Raw genomic sequence first — 24,496 nt, forward strand, 5'->3', positions numbered from 1 at the left:
AGTATATTTAAGGTTAAATTCGGTTCCCTGATTAGTTCCTATGTTAAGGATATAATCATTGGTTGGCGTGTAAGGGGCCTTCTTCTGTCGTGTGTCTTCAGCTCTCATCGGATGCATACGTGGAGATTGCAGGACCTCACTATTATGAGCATTGAAGTTTCCGAGCATTTCCTGGAAGACCAAGATCAAAATATGCAATTTTCTTTTAGGGAATCGTCAATTAATTAGGGAACAAATAGAAGACGGGGAGCATACACATACTAGAAATTAGCATAGCGTATATTAAATGAAAGTACTACCTCCGATCCTTAATATAAGACCCTGTTTGACTTTTATTTTGGTTCTAAATATAAGACCCCAATCCACTTTGTCTCTCATATTTATACATTTTTCCAAAATAGCCCTTCTAACAATGATAGTTCTAATCAATACACTTGATTAGCAAGGATATTTTAGAAAAGACAACACTATTTAGGACACATAACTAACTCAACTTACTTCCTTAATCTCCTCAAATTAGTCAACTGGCTCTTATAATTAGGACGGAGGAGTAGTAGTATCAACAATTGATATCGAAACCGACAATATCATGTGCAAATTCGATGATTTATTGGATGTAAAATCACTTCTCATTGATGATATCCTTCTCTCTTGTCCCATGCAATTTGGTGATAAGGATGGTTTAGCTGATCCAATATTCAAAATCAATATAATTAACAAGGAGATCACCAACACCCTTTTTAGCTTGCACCTTTTTTTTTGAAAAGAAAAATTCTTAGAATGTTGTTTTATTTTTTCAGTGTCGTGTGAAATTGAGAAGGTATCTCTAGTCAATATTCTTCAATTTAAATTTAATTTAAATAATTTAAAATATTTTTATTCCATAATTGCCTTTTAAGGTTGACGTTTACAAAAGTATTTTTTTTTTATGTTTTCTTTTCAAGATGAAAAATCGAATTTAAATATGAAAATTTAAAATGCAAAAAATCTAAACTATTGAATGAAATAATTGATTAGACTTCTCAATGAAAAAAATTGTGGAATGGTTTGAACCTAGACATTGGCCCGTTTCAATTAAAATTAAGTAACAAATCCAGTGGGCACACACCAACACCAACCCTCTTTAGAAATGACAGGTGTTCATAGTGAAAATGACATATTAGATACAAGCAATTCAATAATTTTTTTTTGAAAAATATGCTTATTAAGAATATAATTAGGTAAACAAGTTATTCTTTACAAACCCACCCCACATCATTTGGAAGCCCTCTCTCTCACGCACACATGCAATTTATTTATGTATGAAGGGGAATATTCTGAGGACTAAATTAATGTTAGAAAGAAAAGATATTTTGAAAGATGAATTAGGATATTTAATGAGAGTCTTAAAAGTTGAGAAGAAAGTGGGGATTGATTAGGAAATTAGAAGGGTTAGGTAAAATTAGGAGGGTCAATAATGATTGATTGCTCTTCCTCTTGACTTAACCTTCACATAATCTTGTTTCCCCAGAATTGTCAGAATATGTAGGTATAAATAATTTGCTTGTTTAATATTATACAATTTTGGGTGGGTTTAGCTTTGACTTGAACTGAAATAATGAAAGAAGAGGCTCTATACAATGAATAATAATCCAATAATTTAGATTTGTGGTTGATAAGATTAAACCTGCAAGACTAATGATGTTGTTTAATGTTTATGAGATGGAGACATGTATAAATATATACTCCTCCGGTCCTTAATATAAAACCCAATTGTTGAGTTGGTTTTGGTGCTAAATATAAGACTCATTTCTCATATTTATCAATTTTCTCTAAATTACCTCTATAGATACTTCATCAACCATAATCAAGTAGAAGAGGAAGAAAGGGTATTAAGAAAGATAATTATGGTATTTTAGGAAAAATATGTCACATTTCTTATAATTAACTAACTTACGTAACTTCCTTAATCTAATCAAATTAGTTAAATTGGTCTTATATTAAGGACCAGAGAAGTATAATATTAAAGCATCTTCAGTCCTATAGGTTAGGACTAAATAATTAAATTTTAGAGGTTAAGAAAATGAATTAAGTTATTTATTTGTTAAACATGTCTGCTAATTTTGCTAAAATACTTTATCTAATCATTTGCTTTGTAATTACCTCTCAATGGAAACCCTTTAATACTTGCTATTCATGGGATAATTTGAGAATTATAAAAAGAGATAAATAGAAGGGGTCACACTCTTTGGGGTGGCAGCAATAGAGTTGTTGCCACTAACAATAATCAATTGAGACCTCACCTTCCTTCTCCATTACGCTCACACATTCCAATTCTTTTTATTTATTATTTATTGTTAACTTTGTCTCAATCATTTACCTTGTAGCTTAGTGAGCCAAGCCAATATGAAATTGGTTTTTCTGTTCAAAAGTTGATAAATATAAATAAATAATAGCAAATATGTGTGGTTAAGAATATCTGAATTTCCATTTGAATTGAAATTAATTAATCAGATCCAAATCCTCTTTCTCTTTTTCTTCTCAAACTCATTCTCCATCCCCAAATTAAAAAAAAAAAACGATGCTTCAGATGTGATATCTCAAATCTAAATAATTGAAGGATGGGGAGGGATTTTGAGAAGAGAAAAACAAAGGGATGTTGAGAGTATTTGATTCCTAATTCAACATGTTATTAACACCCACTAAATAAAGCACATTGAGTGTTAAAATTGATTTCCGGAATTTCTAGATGATTCCTAGTTTGCATTTCAAATGCAAAGAGGGACAAATGAGGTGTTGAACATTTTGTGGCCTTCTTTTCATCATTCAATTCATTACCCATTTCCCTTCTTTTGCCTTCACTTTTGTGCCCCCTCACTTTCCCTAATCTCTCTCTCACACGCAAAACAATAATTCTGATTAACTTATCACTGTTTCCATCATCCTCATCAATACATCCATATTTTGAAGCTATGGAGTTAAATTGAAACCCGCGCCATAAAGTACATTTATAGATTCTAAAAAGGGCCAACTTTGTAATTAATAATTGAGTTGGCCTTGCTTGTTTTCCCTTTAGAAACCATAATTACCTTCATTAATTAAACTTAATTTTTTTTGAACAACAATCTACTAATTACTACTGTGCATGTACATATCTTCACACGTGCACGCACACATATATAGAGGCGCATTATTAGTAACACAAACTACAAAAAAGCCCTCCCACTAAAGCTACTAGTAACAAAAGATAGATTCCCCAAATGATTACTTTTCCTTAATATTTGGCTTTAAATCCATACATCTTTTGCCCACCAAACATGTGCGTTTCTTTCCTCAGCACCCTTCAATCAATTAATATGGCTCAGATTACTAATTTATTATCCCAAAATTAAAAATTAAAACTAGATTTCTTTGAGTCAAAGTTTATATATATATATATATATATATTATAGTGCCTTTTCATACAAGCAGTGGTGTTGATTTTTGTGGGAGGAGAAGTGAATGAATGTTGAAGAAATTTCAGGAGGACAAACTCGTTTTCTGAAAGAGACCACTCCTTCAATTATTGTGAGGGAATGAATAAAGATAAATAAAAAAGGGAAGAAAAAAACAAATAAATAATTCCATCCAAATTGTAAGGCACACTTGGTAGCTAAGTGAGACTAAGCCTTACAGAAATTACCAAAGATGTAACATGTCTGCCAAGGCCGAGAGCCGAAGTCTCCTTGAAAATGAAGTCTTTCTCATAGGGAACATTCAAATTTTTGACCTCCCACATAAATCCAAACCGATTCCTATTAATCCCGCAATTCCTGATGTTAACATGATCACATATATATATATATATATATATATATTAAAAATATATTTTTTATATTTAATATTATTTTGTTATGATGACTTAACATCGTATAAGTATCATAATTTTAGTGCATGAGTCACAAAAATATTTGAAAGTAGTGAAAGAAAGAAGAGGTGATAATGGGATATAATGGCTATAATTAATGGAGGGGGATAGGATTTTAGGTAATTGACAAATGACTTTTCATGGGAAGCATTACAAAGTTGGGGGACAAAACATGATAGAATGAACAGAAATTTCCAAATAATTTCAAGAAAGATTATGTTATTCTTCCAAATGTCATGGGGAAAAGATGGCTAAGTACTCCCCATCTCATTGTAATCCTCAACTTAACAAAAAAGAAACATATGCATAATGCATTTATTTCTTGTCCCTTTCTTCATCTTACTTTTTAATTCAAAATGCCATTAATTTCACCAATTTTACTTTGGAGATTACTTTTTCTCAAGATCACTTAACCAAGCAAATTTGATAATGCTGGCTCTGCTCCATGTTATGTATAAGGCATAAAAATAATTATTTTATCCAAAAAAAATTTCTAATCTTATTTGATTTTCTCTCATAATCCATGACTTTAAATAGAGATAGTATTATAAAATTTAGTTAATACTCATTTAGTTTTATTTATAAGACAGTGAGAATATTTTTTGTCACTTTACTAAATTTATTATATGAATATACTATTTCATCCTTAATTTATTGTCATTTAGAATTTTTTTTTGGTAAAGTACATATATTAAATAAAATTAAAAATCTATTAATTTTTAAGACAAAGATAATAAAATTTAAGGTTTTTCTTAATTCTAGTAAAACATACTAAAAATACCTTATAAATAAATTTAAAAGAGCACTAAACTACATCAAGTGACTTGTGATAAAGACTTTGTGGTACCTTTTTTTTTTCTTTCAAAAATTGCCTTATAACGGGGGATAAAGAAACCATATTTGCATGTGCTCTTCTTTAATTATTAAGAGTGTATATTGTTATTCAATTTCATTCACAATCATCTTTTGGTGTTTAGTTTTATTCGAGCCTCTTCTTGCCTCCAGGTAATTTTTTTTTTTGGTAAAGGCGTCCAGGTAAATTTTGCTCCTGTGCTGATTATTTCTTACGTCCCATATATGTTTCATGTAGAATATTGTGATTTGTTATATATTTTACATTTTTATGTTAATATATATTACCTCTGATCCTTAATATAAGAGTTAGTTGGTTAGTTTAGATATATTAAAAAATTAATTAAGTTAGTTATTTATAATAAATATGTGTTGTCTTCCCTAAAATATTCTTGCCAGTCAAATGTGTTAGCTAAAACTACCATTTGATCAAATTTTTAATATATGCAACTATTACAATTATTACAAAGATTATATTAAGAAAAATGAATAAATATGAGAAATAAAATAAATTGTTGTTTTATATTTATGTTCAAATAAAAAGCTAAACTAACTTTTATACGGAAAATAGCATTATGGATTATCAAAGTGTCGTGTTATGTAAGTTTGATACATATATGTGCCTATGAGCCTATGGAAAGATATTATTTCGTGTACGGTAATTAATAATATATTGAGCAAAAGCATTGTTACGTTGTAACCTATCATATATAATTATTATGACTATAATCAAAGAAAAATTACATTAAACATGCATATATATATAAATTAAATTCCAAGATAACATTTATTAGAGACAACTGCATATATAGGAAGCAAAGCATGATTGGATTAAGCGAAAAAAAGTTTGAGAATCGTTGAATTCGTCGACACATTTTGATTTTGTAGAAAAGTAATTAATATAATGAACAAAGGAAAAAGTGTAAATAAAAAATTTAATTATGAAATTGAAAAAGATTTTTGTCACACAATACTGTGAATTTTGAACAGAGAAAGATACAGAAATATGGAGAAGACGAGAAGCAAATTAAAGGAACACAAAGAATGACATTATTATTTGGAAGACTGGGAAGTGGGAACCCCTAACATTATATCAAAGTCTATGAAAAGGATAATATATGTGTGTGGTTTAGCTCACAATATTAAACAATATCGCCTACCTCGAATGACTTACACGAATGTATAGGTGGAAACAAAATCATAATTTTATGGTAAACAAAATAAAGTATGTGAAAGGAATTTTGTCTCGACTTATATAAAATTATTTTTGAAAAGTATTTTTAGGGGAATTCAAACACCCTCATAAATATACAAACACATACAATGTGGCATATTAATGTTCAAATTTTTGTTGGAAGAAGTGTCCACGTTTAGCACTCAATAGTGTCTTGAATAAAACTATCTCTAATAGAAAGATATCTATACGAAGGGGAATGTAACTTATTTTTTAAATAATTGAATTATGCAAACGGAAAAGTTGGTTGAAATTAGTTAATAATAAATATGTAAAAAATATAACTTATTTTTTAAAAACACCTTTTTTTTTATGGAGAGAGAATGAATGAATAGATAATGAATATAATAAAATTATCCAACAATAAATGAGAGGAGAAAATAAAAGGCAATATTAAAAATTTCAGACAAACTATTTGTTTTTTCATAAATAGAAATAGGTAATCTTTTCAAAACAATTCTCTTATACCACTATATAAGATGGAAGGAAATATATAGGAATCTTTAAACCTAAGGGGTGACGCAGAGAAAGAGACTTTGCATGCATGAAAGCTAAGTTGAATTGAATGATTAGTGACGTGTCTTCAATGAATATACAATTAACCAAAACTATTTATGACTAATTAAGTTTGAGTTTAATTGATAACGAAACAAAAGAAAAATCTAGAAAAGTAAACATAATAATAATAATAATAATAATAATAATAATAATAATAATAATAATAATAATAATAATAATAATAATAATAATTGGTAATAACTATTATTGAGGGGAATGGATGGATCTCATTTTGGCGCTTTGCCATGATGCATGCATGAGATGTGTCACGTGAATTTCATCTTCCATATATGCCTTCCCCACTATAATAATTACACCACGCATATTAATTAATTAGTTAATTCGGTTTTGGATAATTATTTATTTTTCTGTAAATCAAATAATTTTATTTCTCTATATCTATAACTCACATCTATATATTATACCAATTTATAAACAAGTAGTATTTATTTACAAATTTAAATCACATGACTCGTTATATAGAATTATGAGCAATACACATGCACACTTGTATTTAAATGTAGTTGTGAACAAAATATTAGCATTTTATTTTTTTAATTAATAAAATAAGTTATATTATTCATAATTAGTATGCACCTTGTTATACATTTTACAGTACGTACAATAATAGCTATTGTTATTGAGCTTGTTATATTTTTATGCATGATGGGATATTATTTTGCGATTTATGCACAACAGAAGGAAAATATTTTTCCAATTATCAAAAAGAATTTTGAGATTTAAATATTAAACACATTAATTTCATGTAAATAGTTAATCATATATGTATTCTTTGTGCTCTTAGTTGAAATAATTGGAGAGCAACTTTTTAAAATACGAGACCTACCAGAACTTTGGAGAGACGCTCCCAATACACAAGTCATCTAATTTTTTTTTCCCAAAAACAAATATGAAAATAACAGGAGAATATTGAAAATATCGAAAAATACCTTTAAAAAAAAGAATAGAGAAATGAATAGTTTTGAAATTTAAGATAAAATGGGATTGGGAGGGTGGGCCGGCAGGTGGATGTTCCCCGGGGAACAACACACAGACCCCATCCCTCCACTTACCGACACCCAACCATGAATGCTATCAATTTAATTAACACTTCCAAAATAATTTTTTTTAAAAAAATACTTGTTCTGGTATCCATCAAATTTAAGCAATAAATTAGGAGAATTTTTTGTTATAAGTAGATCATAAAGAATTCTTTGCAAAAAAAATTAAGTAGATTATAAAAAATATTAGAAATTCCTATCAATTAATGTTTAATATATGTGATGTTCATAAAATTACCTCCAAAACATATATAATCATTGCATACATTAATTTCCTATGAGGAGTATTTCTTAAAGTGTTCGGAGTATAACGGTTTAAATTGAATTTTTAATTTGTAATTCCACAAAATAGGTGAAGATTCCTTGATCAGATCAGAGTCGTCTTCATTGAGATATTAACTATCAGATTATCATACGATGAACTAATAGTATTTAGATAGAAACCCTTATTAATTTTTGGGAAAACAAATTGAACCCTTTCTTTCAATACTATTTGGTCATGTTTTGCTGGTTAATATTTCTCTAGTCCTCTTAAGAAAAGATTTTTTTTGGATCTTATTTATAAGTCGTATCATTAAATTTTTAATATAAATATACTAGTCTGCCCATATAGATTTATTATTTTTTTTTTGAAAAATATATATATTAAATGAGGGTCCTAACTGTTGATTAAATGAAATTTAAGGTTTTTGCCAATTTTGATGAAATATATTGAGACTGACTTATAAATATGTTTAGAAAATTATGTCCTAACAAAACAATCTCAATTAAGGGATGCCACTAACAAGATTCCATCATTTTTGTTTCTATTTTTTATTTTCTTTTTTAATTACTCAGGGCAAAAAGGCAGGAGGAATATGCTTCCATCAATTTGTCTTCAAATATAACCGTCATATTATATATTACCATGAGAAGAAAAAAGACTAAAGACCACACACTCACAAAAACAGGACAGAGGGCCAAGGTTGATGATATCTAATAAACTCAGAGAGACTTTTTGAGAGACAAAGATGTAACTTGAATGATGAAGAAAGGGCAAAGCAATAAATAAAATTGTGGACCATATACATTTACCAATCCACACTTAGCCACAAAGCAACTCGATACAGCTTTTTGGGACACCTAATTTTACTATTATTGTACCCATTTTCATTATTATTATTTTTTAATGTCTAAATTGAAAGGGGGAAAATCCTTTGCCCCAAAAAAAAAACAAAAAAGATAAGAAGCGCGCCTGCACATGCTCATTTTTAACTAAATGCAGATTTTATAATTCTTAAATGTGAAAAGGTTGGAATGTGCCAAGGAACAAAAAACCGGATCGGACACTAAACCGGTTGAGGTAGTGGTTCAAGGGTTAATGGGTCAGACGGGGGTCAACTCGGGATCAAACCGGTCATATTAAAATAATTTAATTTAATTAAAAATGACAAAATATAACAATAATAATTACTAATAACAAAATATAAAGAAATACAATAAGAATTTGATTGTAATAATAATAAAGTACAACAATATTGAGAATTTTGATCTTTATAATTTTTTCAATAACTAAAATTAATAGTTATTGATGCCAAACTCATCATCAAAATTCATTTAAATCTATAATAATTGAGATATTAGGAGTTAAATGAGAAAAAATAGGATAAATATCAATATATTTATTTAAACCGGTTCAATACCGGTTTTTACCGGTTTTCACCGGTTCACACCGGTTCAATCCGGTTTGAATCGGTCTCCGGTTTAGCTTATGAACCGGACCGGACCACTGACCGGTTCACCGGTTTACCGGTTGAACCGGCCAGTCCGGTCCGGTTTTTTTTACACTACTTTTTATAGCTCTTATATATTCATTAGATTCATATGTCATATTTATTATTATTATTATTATTATTATTATTATTATTAGCAGTAGTAGTAGAAAAACTATCACACCACATATTAATAGCTTCTCACATGATTCTCTGAACGGCAGGGTGGACAAAAGAACTCAGCTTATGACTAAACCAGTTTATTAAATCTAAATCATGCAGAAGGAATATATTGAAATTAAAATAGGATGGCTAATTAACGTAGAGTTACCATTTTTTTAATATAAAGATAAACAAAAGATAGAGTTTGTTATGTGGACAATTAATCTTTTTTGCTGGTATATATGGTGCATTAAGACAACCGGCGTAAAAAGAATGTAGAGTATTTAAACAAAAATTATTCATTCAAAGAGAGATAATTAAGAAAAAAGAGTACAATTATGAGATTGGATTTCATAAATATTTTTACTATTTTCTCTTAATATTTATGAATAATGTATGCATAAAATCATCCAGTCTGAGAATCATATTGATGAATAAAATACATTTTTGTGCATCTTTTCTGAATTTTAAGTTCTACACTTATTGTAAATTCGTAATGATCATCGGACCTAATTCACTTTTTTTTTTCCAATAAAAAATTGTCCGATTTAACGTGCCATAGGTTTACACTCTACTTCTCAAATTTAGGAAATTTGAATTATCACAGGACTTGTTATTCAGTAACAATCTTTTAGTGTTTTTTTTAATAGTCTTTTACCATTTTTTCTTACAGAAATCAAGTACTCCTCATCTCCTTAATATAGAACCTAATTGTTGAATAAGTTTTGATCCTAAATATAAAACCCATTTCTTATATTTTTTAATTTTCTCTAAATTACCCCTATGGATACACCCTCGACCATAATCAAGTAGAAGAGGAAGATGGGGTATTAATAAAGATGATTATGATATTTTAAAAAAAACGTGTCACATTTCTTATAATTAAATAATTTACCTAACTTCTTTAATCTAATCAAATTAGTTAAATGGGTCTTATATTAAAGATTGGAGGAGTACATACTTTCAACACAGTTAAATTTAAAGAATTAAATTATATTGAATTGAATATTAAAACTGATTTTTTTTCCTTTATAGCTCAAAGTATTTTTAAATCATTTTAGGTTTGACATCAATCTCTGTTAAGCTGAGAGCATTAAGGTTAAAGTTCTTCTAACAAATATATTTTCTAAAATTTATACTTATGTTCTTGTTTTTGTTATAGAATAGACCGCTTATTATTTCAACTATTTTATTGGTCATTAAAGTAAGAAAATTATTTTTTACCCCTTCAAGACAAAAGGCCCAGATAAATTGAACTGTTTTGGAGCATCGAACGGTAGGAGATTCATCAAACCTGCCTGCCTGGCGCCTGCCTCGCAGCATTATGCTACTTTTTCGCTCACTTAAATCCTCTTCTTATACCTCTCTCAGTCCCACTCCACTACCCAATTATTCATATATTTTTTTGGAGTTTCCCAGCTTTGTAGATTAAGCTCCTCAAAAAGCTCTCTCTCTGTTCTTATTACACCCAAGCTGTAAAGCTCTCTCTTCTTTGGATTCAAATTTTCTAGCTTCCTCTGAAATCCCACTTTTTTCTCGTTCCTTTCCTTCTCTTCGCCAATCCTCACTGTTTCTACATCTGGATTCCTCCTTTCTTCTTCAGTTCACTCATCTGATAATCGTTCCTTTGTGGATTTCTAGGTCTGTTCTCTTTGGTTCAGAGAAGAATTTATTGCTCGGAATGCTGGGATCTCTTTGACACCCACTGTAAAAACTAGTTCAAGTTTCTGGATTGCACTTAGTTTTGAAGTTGACCCAAGATTCGTTCGTCTGAATTTTTCAGGAAAATTCCTGCTTTTTCTTTACCCAGTTGAATCTTCCTTTCGAAGGATGGATCTTTTTGTGAACCCATCTTCGCTGAAATCGAACAGATTTGAAACAGCTATATGGGCATCCAAGCTTGTGCTTATGTCCATGGGGATTCTGTCCACTCTGGTTTTGTTTAAAGTGGCTGTAATCCCATTTACATTTAACCTCGTCGTCTCCATTGTTCCTCGTCTTTGGGCTTCTGCAAGAACCTTACTTTCGCCACCGTTCGTTTACGTCATCGTCAACTTCATCATTATCACCATTGTTGCGTCCTCCAACTTCCACCACAAAAGCACACCCTATTCTGATTCCCCACCCGATGATCCCAAGCACACAACGATCTCCGCCGCCATTTCAGAACACGATGTTTCCGATACCACCCACCAACCCGTGCCAGAAAACCAAACCAATGAGCCGAATGAAGAACAAGGAGACGACGACGACGAAAGAACAAATGTTAAAGACTCTGTTTTGTCTCCGGTGGACCCATCATCGGAAAAGAACGTAGGCAAGGAATTCCCGCCGGATTCTGATGACTCGCTTGATGGTACGTGGAGGGCAATTATGGAGGGGCAACGGAAGACGGCGACGCCGATGCTTAAGAAAAGCGACACTTGGACGGCGACGATCAGGAAAGCAGAGCCATTGTTAGTCCGAGGAAATGGTAAGGCAGAGGACGACGGCGGCGGCGACGACGACGACGATCCAGCTGCCTGGGCTAAGAAGGAATTGAGAAAATCAGAAACTTTCAACGATACGGCGTCGTTGAGGAGAGAGAAATCGATGAGCCCAGAAGAACTGTATAAGAGAGCAGAAGCTTTCATCAAGAACTTCAATCACCAAATGAGATTGCAGAGGCTGGAATCTTACCAGCGTTTCATGGAACTGGTCAACGGAGTTTCTAATTAATAAATTAATCAATAATTAATGTGGTTAATCTTTCTTCCTTCTGAAAAATTAACCAAATTTGAGAGTCCTTTTAGAAGTTTATCGACCTTTTGGAGGTGCACATTCTGAGTTTGTGTTTGAGTTTTAGTTCTATTTTCTCACTGCATTGCCAATTCTATCTGTTCAGTAGAGTAACTCGCTATGTATATTATTCCGTAATCTCTGTACCAGAAGAGACCTCTTCCCAATTAGTATTAATCATGTGGAATCTTTCTATGTATAAAATTCTAGATTAAATATTGTTTATCTTATGTCTTTTAGCTCTTTTGTTAAGGAAAATATCATTTCAGAAAACAGCACTATAACTGCTTTTTTTTTCCCCCTCTGTATGACTTGTATTTAATTCCAAAGGTGACAATGCCGTTCCATGGTATTCTCTAGAGAATCTTTAAAGAACAGGTTTAAGTGAATCATATTGTAAAATTTGTTTTATTATCTCTAATTTTAATTATAAGACTTTGTTTGTATACTAGAAACAATATCTTATAATTAGAATCGAAGGTAGTATTTTATGTAATATAAATGAACATAACTATAGAAAGTTTGCTATCTAATGAGTTTGTTTTTGTACTTTGTTGTATGCATTTTGAATAGATTAATTGACTGATTGAGTTTTAAGGATTATCTAGATCCAGATAATCTATAATATGATTTAAATTGAGGAAGCGTTGGGGTTTCAACACGTGGCAAAAGAGGAATCGTAGAGCGTACAGTAACAAAAACCGGAGTTTAATAATAATGCGGCTTCACCTACCAAAAACACTTAGAATAAGTGCATATTTATCTGTAACTGAACATCTGTGCATCTAATCCCACGTACACTTTATTTGATTTGGCAGTTTCTCTCTTGTTCACTCTTGCTTTCCTCCATTGGCAGGAATTGCTATTACCACATATTTTTGCTCATCATCATATAATTTTGAAGCCAAGAGAATCATGTAACTCAAGTGCATGTGTTTCTTTTATTTTTTTTAGTAAATAAATGGCTATGGTTAAATCATACCATAACAAAGTCTTTAAGTCATTGTGAATCTAGAGAGTATTTTTGAAAGAGTTATTGCCACTCAGATTGATAAGACTAAGAGAAGATATAGGAATCTATGATGACCCTTATTTGTTAACTCCAGTTAACCTCTCTTATGATCAATAAGATAATGTGTAAAAATATTATCTCCGATCCTAAACATAAGAGTTAGTTGAAATGTTGAACTTGAATTTAGTTCTAAATATAATATTTTAGTATACTTTGTTTCCCAAATTTATAATGTTTTTTTCCCTAAAATATCCTTATTGTATATTGATTGTAAGACTTCCACCAAAATGTAATTCTAATGTACATAATTAAATGTGATTATTTAAGAAAATCAATATAAATTTGTTATAAATAATCAACTTAACTAATTTTTTTAATTTTTTTAAATTAGTTATTTAGCTCTTATATTAAGGATAAGAGTTAGTATTATGCCTTAGAATATTCATAATAAGCCAATTCATGCACTGATTTTCTTTTCTATAATCATGCTCAATTTTAATGTTGCACTTTGGAACTAAAACTAACGTAATTTCTTTAATATCTTCTGGAGCGGAAACCAAGAAACATTGTCACTGAGAATTTTGTTCACCACACCAGCAGATTCGCTAGCCATAATGACGTTGTTGAGTCCATCACTAACTTCTTATTGTTTCTTCTTCTTCTTCTTATGGTCAAGTTTCTTTCGACATACTTCTCTTGAGCTAGCTTCTCTGTAATCCATTGTACTCTGTCTGTTATTTACTGAGTCCCAAGCTGAGTACCGTGTTATACGTACCTGAATCAGAATCATGTGCGCTGGCTCTCTTGCTCAGTGGGAACCAACATGTTATTGTCTTTGTATTTTCAGGCTTTTGATTTCTAGAATACTCCGTGTACTTTGTACTGCAAAGAGGCAGTACCTTTCCTGGTCTTTACACGAGAAATTCTTAGGACTCCCAGTAAGAAATCAGTAGACTTTATCATTTAAAAGGCTTCTGTATATATTTTCATAGGCTTAATGTATAATCAGTTAGTGTTTAAAAGAAAAATCTTGTGTTTGCAAATGGGTTGATCCTAAACAGGTATTAAGTGTGCTATCATATTGACAGGTTTGAAATTAATCAGTGCATGGAAGAATTCTAAGTCAAAACACAACAAAGAATTACAGAGGTGATGTTTAAGATGCAGTAAATCAGGCAAAGGGTCTTGAATCTGAGATGTGAACCCCACTATTTGGGCAGAGATGATCCGTACATTTCTTCTTTTGGGGATGAAGTGAATGAACGAACAATGCATGGCATGGATTGAAAGTAAGGGTACGAATGAGTTGTCCCTTCAACTCTGTAATATCTTGCTTTGAAACTTCGGTTGTATGTTTTGGTTTCAAGTAGCTTAGCTAACTTGTCAATATCACCATAGAAGGACGTTTAGTCTTAAAATCAAACACAATTACCCAGAGTATGATAAATGAACATTAAAAAGAAGTATTATGCTGAACAATTATATACACGAGTTTTGAGTCCCGCTATATATGCATATTTTCTAATGAGATCTTAAATTATTCCTACCCAGATATGCTCATTGTAATGGACGCAAAGCATACCAAATAATATCCTATATTGGGGACATGATCACTTCAGTGGGATCATGATCTACATGTCTGGAAGCAAGTTGTATCTGCGCATGCCAGTGAACACTAAAACAAAAGATCCCATCTTTGGGTCACAAGTATGTGTAATGAGTGGGTTTGGACATACCCTACACCTAAGGACCTCTCAAAGAACTAGGACCTTTCTAAATTTGATTTTTCTTTTTAATGGATCACAGCTAGCGAACCTTTTCAATCAACACAAGAAATCAGACAGGACCAACCCCTCCATCTCCTGCAAATAGCCCCTCTCTCTCTTTTTTTTCCCTCTGATTACTTTCTAAATTAGACGAGTCTCAACTCAATTTGCGCATCCACCTTCTCTTTCCTTTTTTTTTTTTTTTAATCTCTTCGGTTATTGCGTCTGTAAAATTGTACTTGGCAAAAACTGTAAAATTGTACTTGGCAAAAAAAGTCATGTATAGCTTAGCAACTAAGTATTCTTTTTTCTTTTTTTTTTCATTTGATAGCAATTAGACATGAATGAATGCAAAGACAATGAGGAAGTTGAGGTTTTCTCATCGGTATGAGCTGTCTCCATAAGGGTAGGTGATTATGTCAACAACAACAACAAAAATTGATTGTTTTCTCTTTCTTCCGGAGGACCTAATAAGACCCAATGTTGCCATTGTCAAAGAGAGCTCTCTTTCTTCTCAAGAACAGTCTCAAACAACCCATGATATGATTGCCCTCAAAAAGGTATAGGCTTTGAATTTGGGGCTATACGGAGTACGGACCCTGGCAATGAAAAGGGCTGGTGCGGCCTCTGATCTTGTAGCTCTCGTGCGTTTTGATGGCTGCAACATATACTTCAATCAGAAAATATTATACTAGACAATCCATGTGGTACACTTCTTTCTTTCCCTTAAGGAGAAGCTCAAATCTAGATTGAAATAAGATTCTAATAATAATCCCTATATGATATAAAAACTAAAGCTGCAATATATATGATGCATGAACAACATAGCTCATTTCTCATCCTCTATGCAGGGACTCCTGCCAGTTATTCGTAATTAAAAAATTGCTCAACGTTAACTTCCAGCCTTTTCATCGCATTTCTTTGGGACTGAAGTTTTGCTGTAGCATGTAAGCTCAGATCAAAATATCAGATGATACTGCGCCATAAACAATGTATTCGTGGGCTCCAATTCGCCTATGGGAGCTCCCAATGGGGCATACTGCCTCTTGGAAACATAAAAATATTAAATAATGTCTAGGTCATCTCAAAAGGGCGAAAGGAATAGGATAAGACCGAGCCAGATTAATTCAAATTTGGCTGATCAAAACAGTAAACTCAACTTGAAAAATTAAGCCAAAGACGCCGCAATTATTTGAGCGGTGCAATGATTCTTATCAATATCATCCTGTACATCCACTTGGTGTCCCACTGTAACCAGTTAAGTGAGAAAACCAGTTACAGTACTTATCATCTTGATAAGTATCCTAAACTTGTTTGATCTGAACATTTTATATCTGATTTAAAGAGTTCAAATTTAAATCTTTAATTAATTATTTTAAATAGAAAAAACTATTTTTTGAAAGAATGATAGTCAAGAGATTGTCTCTCTTTTAAATCCTATATATATTAAAACAATTATTTTAAATAAACAAAAATAAAAAAGAAATCAGATCTGGACCATCCAAATGAGATATGGACTATTAAGGTCTGATGAGTTTATTGTGCTCATTAAAGTGATGAGCATCAAAACTAGTTCCGTTAATTGATCAGCATTTTAAACTCATTAGATCTAGACCATTTTGATTTCATTTGGACGATCAGATTTAATTTTTTTTCATTTTTATTTGTTTAAGATACTTATTTTAAAAGATATAGAATATAAAATAAAGATAATTTTCAGCTATCATTTTTTCAAAAAATAAGTTTTTATTTAAAAATAATTAATTTAAAATTTAAAATCTGAACTGTTTGGGCTCGCCCGAAGTCATCCTTGCTACTCCATTTAAACATGTCATGTAGTTGAACCTACTAAAAACCTTTGGGTTGGTCAAGATTCGGCCTCAATTAAGCTTGACCAGGCTGGAGCCCATTTTCAAATTAGGAACTCAAGCAAACTGGATACATCAAACTTCAGTATTACTGTATTCTATTTTTAATATAAGATTTTATTTGATTTTTATTTTAATATAAGACTCTAATCCATTTTGTCTCTCATATTTAAGCTTTTTTTTTTTTCAGATAATCCTTCTAACAATAATAGTTCTAACCAATATAATTGATTAGTAAGAGTATTTTAGGAAAGACAACACCTGTTTATTATAAATAACTAACTTAACTTATTTTCTTAATTTTCTCAAATTAGCCAACTAGCTTTTATAATTAGGATCGGAGCTAGTAGTTTTGTCCATCTTGTTCAGGTTGAGGGGGGGAAAAAGGAAGAAGAAGCAAACTACGGTCTTTGAATCCAAAAATATCGGCTGCTTAGACATGGAAAAATAGAACCCCATTGGTCTTTGCTGTGAAATGAACAAAGCTAGATGTCTAATGTGCTCTTTAACGCTGTGTTTGGTTCGATGGAGGGAAGGGGAGGGGAGGGATTTTAATCAAGGGAAGGGGAGGGAGGAAAGGGGAGGGTAGCTACAAAGGGGAGGGGAGGGAGGGGGAAGGAAGGGGGGGATTTTAATGATCTCCTGTTTGGATTGATTGGAGGGGAGGGGAGGGAGCAATTTTAATAATACCTTATTTTGTTCTAATAAAAAATTGACTATTTTAGCCTCATAAAATTTAAATGAATTTTCTCACTTTTTTTTTTGTTAAGATATAACTATATATATAATACAATTCACCAATTTTGAGTTACAAGACATAGTCACACACTTATAGAATATCAAGATAAAAAGTTACGAGTAATAGATTTCAATCTAAGAAAAGACCTTGAAGGTGAAAGAAAATACCAACAACCTCTTGGAATTAGAAGAAGAGAAAAAAAAAGTTTACAAATGCTCACTAATTTTGGAGACAATTATCTTAATAACCTCTTGTTAGATGCTCAAAAAAACTCTCTTATGTAGAAATGTTTACGACTGATTAGAGGTTAACAAATCAAAAGGGTATATAAGGAATTGAAATATTATCTCTCATCTCCCCTCCAAAAAACCCCATTTTTGGAGGGGAGGTTAGAAGGGAAAGGGAGGGGAGAAGAATCCCTCCCCTCTTTAAAAAATATCTTAACCAAACGAGGGAAGGGGAGGGGCTCCCCTCCCCTCCTAAAAAATTACACCAGCCAAACAAGGGGAGGGGAGCAACTCCCCTCCCCTCCCCTCCAAAAATCCCGTACCAAACATATCGTAAAGGGTGCAAAACTGTCACAATTCTTGTTCAAAAACATGATTTCATGATCACTAGAATATGAGAAGTTTCACTGTATACTTTCCGACTTCGTAAGATAAAGATTTTACCGTAAAATGTATTTCAAGTTTGTAAGATAGGAAGTAGAGCCAAATCAACGCCATGTTAGCAGCAAGATATAAGAAGCATATATCCAAAGGTCTTCGGGAGTACTTCATCTCCGATCAAACGAGGAATCGCCAAATAGTGAAAATCAAACTAGCGCGAGTGTGAGAGTATAAATCACAACCAGCGCAATCACGGGCACCAATCCTTGGAACAGCCATGGCGTATCCACCTTGATGTTATCAACACCGGAAACAGGTACAGGTACGTCAGCAGGTGGAGGAAATGGCAGAGAAGACGGAGAGGATGGCGTGCGAGGGGCAGGTGGAGGAGGAGATCTTCGAGGAGGAGGAGGAGGAGGCGGAGGTTTCCTTGGAGGGAGCCTGGGTCGCGGAGGACGACCACCATCGGTTCCATTGCTGGGCAGTGCAAGAACTTGGACCTGTAGTTTGAGTCCTTGTTGACAGTGCCCTGCTCGCCCACAGACGAAGTACCTAATTCCTGGTTCAGTGAGTTGAATTACAGTCTCTCCATCATCGTAAGTGCCGATGGCGTTGGAGATTACACAGGTGTCATAACCAAGCTGGCTAACTTCCACCACGTCGTGGTTCGGCGTGTATCTGAACACTGTCAAGTCAAATTGGAAAAGCAGCAATGTAGTTAGACTTCGTTGTGATTATCACTTCTTATTTATACATTTTTCTCGAATATTTGGTCCATTCCATTCTACGCGGAATCGCAGTTCATCAGTATTCATTTACAAAATTTTGAGAAAAGAGATATTTTCATGCACTCTGTTCAAGATTGCTGCATCGCACGTCGTTTGGTTGCCAAGAAACAGAATGAAAGAAAAAGAATAGTTAATAAACACGGCACAGAAACCACGCATGTGTTATTCCATTAATTCTGTTCTTCTGATCATCTTAATTAGTCCAATGAACTTGTTAATTTACTGCTTCGTCTAGACTTATAATAACGAATTCAGATTTGGTCAGTTTCGCGATCAAAGAAGATAAGTACTTATTCAGATTATAGAGCAAAAGAAAGTGCACCTAGATTGTCACCAACAAGAAAATTGGTCGCAGCAGCCCACAATTGGAGATTCGAACGGAGGTCCCAGCCGGCAGGTCCGCCGACGGAGTGGTTGTACGCACAGACGCATCGGAAAAAGATCGAAGTGATTATTATAACAACGAGAGCCTTCCCAGCCCACCCTTGCATTTTTCCTTCTGACCAAACAGAGAAAAGCGTGCATAAATGTATCGATCATAGATATAGTCAGATTAACAGGGTTCACAATCTTGATGACGAATCCTGCTAGTAAAATGCCAGGCGAATTTCTGAATTCATCGCTACCGAAACATTTCCGAATCAAGAATGCTTTGCACAAACTACATCGAAATTAAAATGCAGGTGATGCTGAGACGAAGATATAGGTAAACAAAATCAGGACTAAAAATAATCGGAAATGGAAACGATGTTTTGGATTGCGTAGCAAGATTTACGGAGGAAACAACACAGTAAAAGGAAATTAGCATGCACGAAAAGAGAATGAAGAGTGTCAATATATCAAAAAGAGCAGAGGAAAATAAAATTCTGTACCAAATGCTACTGAAGCAGAGTATCTTTTCTTTTCCGGTGAGCTGCGCAGAAATGAGGATAACAGTATGGCCTGCAAGTTTTAAAAACATAACGTCTATGAATCTCTTCCCGCCCTAAATGATGTGTGTGAGAGCGGGCGGAGTTAACGGCCTGACGCCTTTTAGTTAGAGTGGGTATGATATGCTGCAGAGGCTCTTCCCACGCACCCGTGCGCATGCTCTTCATGAAGCCGAACAAGAGAGAGAGAAATGGGCTCAAAATTTTGGATTAAGGATCACCCAGAGTAGGGTTTGATTATTTAGAGTGTTGTACGCAATTTAAGAAAAAATATAGACACATTTTTCCACCAAAAAAATAATATAAACACATTTTACCCAAAAAATTTTGTACACACAAAGTCAATGTATATTATTTATAAGCGTTGTAGTCGAATGGTACGAGGGTTTTCAGAGTTTCAGTTTACAAATTTACAAGAACAAAAGAATTCCACAGCCAATGAATCAGTAGAATAGATTAGGGTCAACTTGAGATTAAATTAGTCATATTAACATAATATAATTTAATTAAAAATAATAAAGCACAACAACATTAATAATAACTAATAACAAAATGCGAAGAAATTCAATAGTAGTTTGATTATAACAATAACAAAATATAATAACATTAAAAATTTTGATCTTTACGATTTCTCAATAATTAAAATTATTAATTATTTATACCAAAATTGTCATTAAAATTTATTTAAATTTATAATGATTAAGATAATGGGAACTGAATTAAAAAAAAAAAGGACCAATAACAACATAATTATCCAAACTGGTTTATTAGTGATTTACCCCAATTTGACTGATTTCAATTTTTGGCCGATTGAGCACTCAAATCAGACTAAACTACTGACTAGTTTTTTTGGTTGAACTGACCGTTTCGGTTCAATTTTTTTCCCTTATGAATTTAATTCTACCTCCAATCTCACATTGTCAATTCCTGTCTTTTTAATTAGGAAAAAAAAAAAAACCAAGAGTGATGTAGAGGGTTGATTGGTCCAAAATTTTGATTGAACTAGAATTTGACAAACTAAATCAACACTCTTTTTTATACTCTACTATAAATTTATCATAAATTCAACGTATTACAAAAAGATGATATTATTTTTTTTCTTAATATAAGAGCTAATTGATTAATTTATATACATTAAAAAAATTAAATAAATTACTTTAAAATATTTATATCTATTTGTTTTAAAATTAATCTATATGACTTATTAATTGGAGGTAGTATTATTCAATAGAGAAAAGACAAACGCCAACCTATTGGATCGCTGGCCAAGCCGGTTGCACTGGATCAAAATGGGGGATAGTTCAATCGAAATTTGGGATTAATTGGAGGATGAGGTCAACTGGCTTGGTCAATTCGGGTTTCCACTTTCAGTGCTGCCCTGCTCACCCCGCGTTGGAAGTCCGATTCAACTCAGCGTTACTTTTTTAATTGGACCAAAATTCAGCGGGACTTCACTCCACAGTCTTCACGCTACTGGACTGTCCACAGTCCACACGCACGGGAAGGCGGAAATACAAAGCAATAGTATTACATACTCAGATGCTCTCTCCAAAAAGACAGATCTCCGATACGATTGTACTGGAGAAACTGAGAGCGCCAGAGAAAGAGGAGGGTTTTGCTTCAGATGGCAACGACGTCGTCTTCCACCGAGGAAGCCAAGAACAAGGACGAGAGGAAGAAGCGGGGGTTGGGTTGGATTGAGTGGTTGAGAGGGTGGTTCCATTTGGTTTACGAAATGCTATTTCAGAGAATAATGGCTAGTCACTTGCAAAACCCCATGCCTCTTCCTCCATTAATGACCTCACTTGCATTGTCACAGGATCCACTAGTGGCATAGCCTCGAAATCGCCAGGTTTGCCTTCTTTGGTTTTTGTTTTTTTTTTCCCCAGCTAACTTTTGCTTCTTTCTTCATTTTCCTATAGAAGCAAACTGGGTGAAAATGAACTGAATTAGCAGGAAGCAGGCTGAGAGAAAATGTACTGAAACTGCAATTATCTAAAAACCATTTCGGCTTCCTGCTTCTCCTTCGTCAGCTGGGAGATTTGTGAAAATCGATTAATAAGAATAAGACTGGGATTTTTGTGGTTGTGTAATTATGGAGTTTTAGACACTTCGGGGTACTGCGTTTTTGCTGTTTTTGTTCCGAGGAATCTTTGGCAAGGAAGATCCTTACTAATAATAGATGGTACATATTTACTTATTTGAGTTTCCTAGTCCTACATTTGCAAGGCAGTCAAGCAGAGCCCCACGTTACTATTTATTTAACTTATGGGCGTCGCCTTTTCATTTATACAAACGGGAAATTGATGAACTTGGGCTTTTGTTATTCGTTCATCATGCAGGCAATTAGCTCAGTCAGGGGCCCATGTCATTATGGCAGTAAGGAAGCCACAGGTAGCTCAGGAGTTGATACAGAAGTGGCAGAATGAATGGTCAGGGATGGGCCTTCCTCTTAATATTGAGGTAACTTACATGATCATTAGGGACATCAAACTTCTATTTATGAGCAAGGTTTGGTAAATTCTGTATGATGTATGTGAAGTTATATATGTTAGCCTTGTTGGTCAGCTTACTTTTGGCAATTGATCTTAATCATTTCAATCCAATAAGACACTTCTTATCTTTGAAACTTTACGTCTTGCTTTAAATCTTTTCATTAGATCATCATATGCTCTTATCAGCTTCGCTGAACATGCATACTTCATAATAAAATTTTAGTTGTTAAATTCCTTTGTTGTTTAATTGGCACCTGCTTGTGGCTTCTCAAGGTGATGGAGGTTGATCTTCTCTCGTTGGACTCTGTTGTGAGGTTTGCTGATGCATGGAATGCACGCTCTGGACCCCTACATGTTCTCATTAATAATGCTGGAATTTTTTCCATTGGAGGTTGATATTTCTGATTTAATAAATATGATGCTGAATTTTATTGGCAATTTCATATTCCTATTGCTTTGGACTTACAGTCATCGTCAATTACTGACTCTTCACTTTATATACTGAGACATTGACTACTTGACTGTAGTTTGTGAAATCACATACCGTGATATTTATTTTTATCAATTTTTTGAATGATACAATAATAGGCTTAATTTAAATATAGGTACCTTTGGATTGATTCTCTTTTGAATATCTCTAAAACTGACCCACTCATTTATATTTTTCTTCTTCAGAGCCACAGAGATTTTCAAAAGATGGTTATGAGGAACACTTGCAAGTGAATCATCTAGCTCCAGCTTTGCTTTCTGTTCTTCTTTTGCCATCCCTTATTAGGGGTTCTCCAAGTCGAATTGTTAATGTGAATTCCGTTGTAAGTCCCTTACTGCTTAACTTTAACTTGCATGCACAAGGCGTGATCAAGCACCAAACTGTTTCTTCTAATATTTTTAATTAAATCGATAGAGGTTTTATTAGTAAGTGTTTGTTTAATAAATTGAACAGGATCATTTCTTAGCTTTGGTTCCTGCTTAATTTCAAAATAAACTTTATTGTGCTATCATCTAAACAGACATAGTTTGAAAATTTATGTTTTTCCATTTTTTTAATTTTTAATTCTTTTCTAATTTGATTTGGAACACGCAAATGCTAGATCATAATTTACCGTGTAAAACATAATTTACAAATCATCGGTTTTGTTGGAAAAATCCCATGAAATGTTTCTATGAGCACCTACAGTCTGAGTATATGACCTACGTTAATAGTGTCCTATGAAACTTGCTTGGTCAAATACTCTTTTAACTTGTAGTACTGACTTTTGGGGCGAAATATGTGCTGATCTTCATTCAATTAAGCTAAAGACACGAAAGCTTCATTTTTGAGTGTCCAAAGATGAAAGGAAAGGAGAAACATTTCTATATTTATTAGTTTTCATTTTCACCAGGGCTGGCTATTCTTTTCCATAAAGCTCTACAAAATTGCAGATATTTTTCTTCACTGTGATTTTTTAATTATAAAAATGTCATGTGAAATCTGACTTTTTATTAATTCACATATTTCAAGTACTAAAAGGTCAGGTGTATGTGTGAAAGAAAACATGTTAGAGACTAGTGTAACATGGAGCTTGTTGTTTTACATTTACCCAAAATTTTGTACTAGTATGATATTATTCTGTTCAATGGCTTTGTTTCCATGGATATTGCTTTACTGTTCCATGGCTCTCTAATAACCTGGTATCATGCTGTTTATTTTCATTTTTTTTCACCCTAATAAATCTTATTGAGTGCTTTGTCCATTTTCTTTCTTGTAGATGCATCATGTTGGCTTTGTTGACCCTGATGACATGAATTTCACTTCTGGAAAAGGAAATTTACGAGTATGTTGGGGTATTCTAACAGCAAGCTGGCACAGGTGCACTTAACTTTCAACGTTTTAAACTTTTGATATCAAAGGCTGAGAATCATATTTGAACATTTTATTTCTCTTTCCTTTTATCAATAAAAAATTATTTTGAAACCTACTGAAAGTTCCATATATAAGGAAGCATAAAACCAATTATATATATGGATTA

General features: G+C 32.7%; 2 protein-coding genes and 1 pseudogene across 2 annotated transcripts; 2 read left to right on the forward strand and 1 right to left on the reverse strand.

Annotated features, from left to right (window-relative positions):
* Positions 1-10,939: 10,939 nt before the first annotated feature.
* LOC114715856 (uncharacterized) lies at positions 10,940-12,510 on the forward strand. Its single transcript, XM_028900761.1, has one exon. The coding sequence runs from the start codon at positions 11,335-11,337 to the stop codon at positions 12,220-12,222; it is 888 nt and encodes a 295-aa protein (XP_028756594.1). The 5' UTR covers positions 10,940-11,334; the 3' UTR covers positions 12,223-12,510.
* A 5,971-nt stretch (positions 12,511-18,481) lies between these two features.
* LOC114715855 (uclacyanin 1-like) lies at positions 18,482-19,554 on the reverse strand. The gene is made up of 2 exons (XM_028900760.1): positions 19,386-19,554; positions 18,482-18,960 (listed from the first exon to the last, which is right to left on the reverse strand). Exons 1-2 carry the CDS (start codon positions 19,552-19,554, stop codon positions 18,482-18,484), a joined length of 648 nt encoding a protein of 215 aa, XP_028756593.1.
* Positions 19,555-21,342: 1,788 nt separating this feature from the next.
* On the forward strand, positions 21,343-24,409 carry LOC114715857 (dehydrogenase/reductase SDR family member FEY-like; annotated as a pseudogene).
* The last annotated feature ends 87 nt before the right edge of the window (positions 24,410-24,496 follow it).

The sequence above is a fragment of the Neltuma alba genome, unplaced genomic scaffold (genome assembly GCF_004799145.2).
Source record: "Neltuma alba isolate B1F8T4 unplaced genomic scaffold, ASM479914v2 tig00011616_pilon, whole genome shotgun sequence".
Classification (NCBI taxonomy): domain Eukaryota; kingdom Viridiplantae; phylum Streptophyta; class Magnoliopsida; order Fabales; family Fabaceae; genus Neltuma; species Neltuma alba.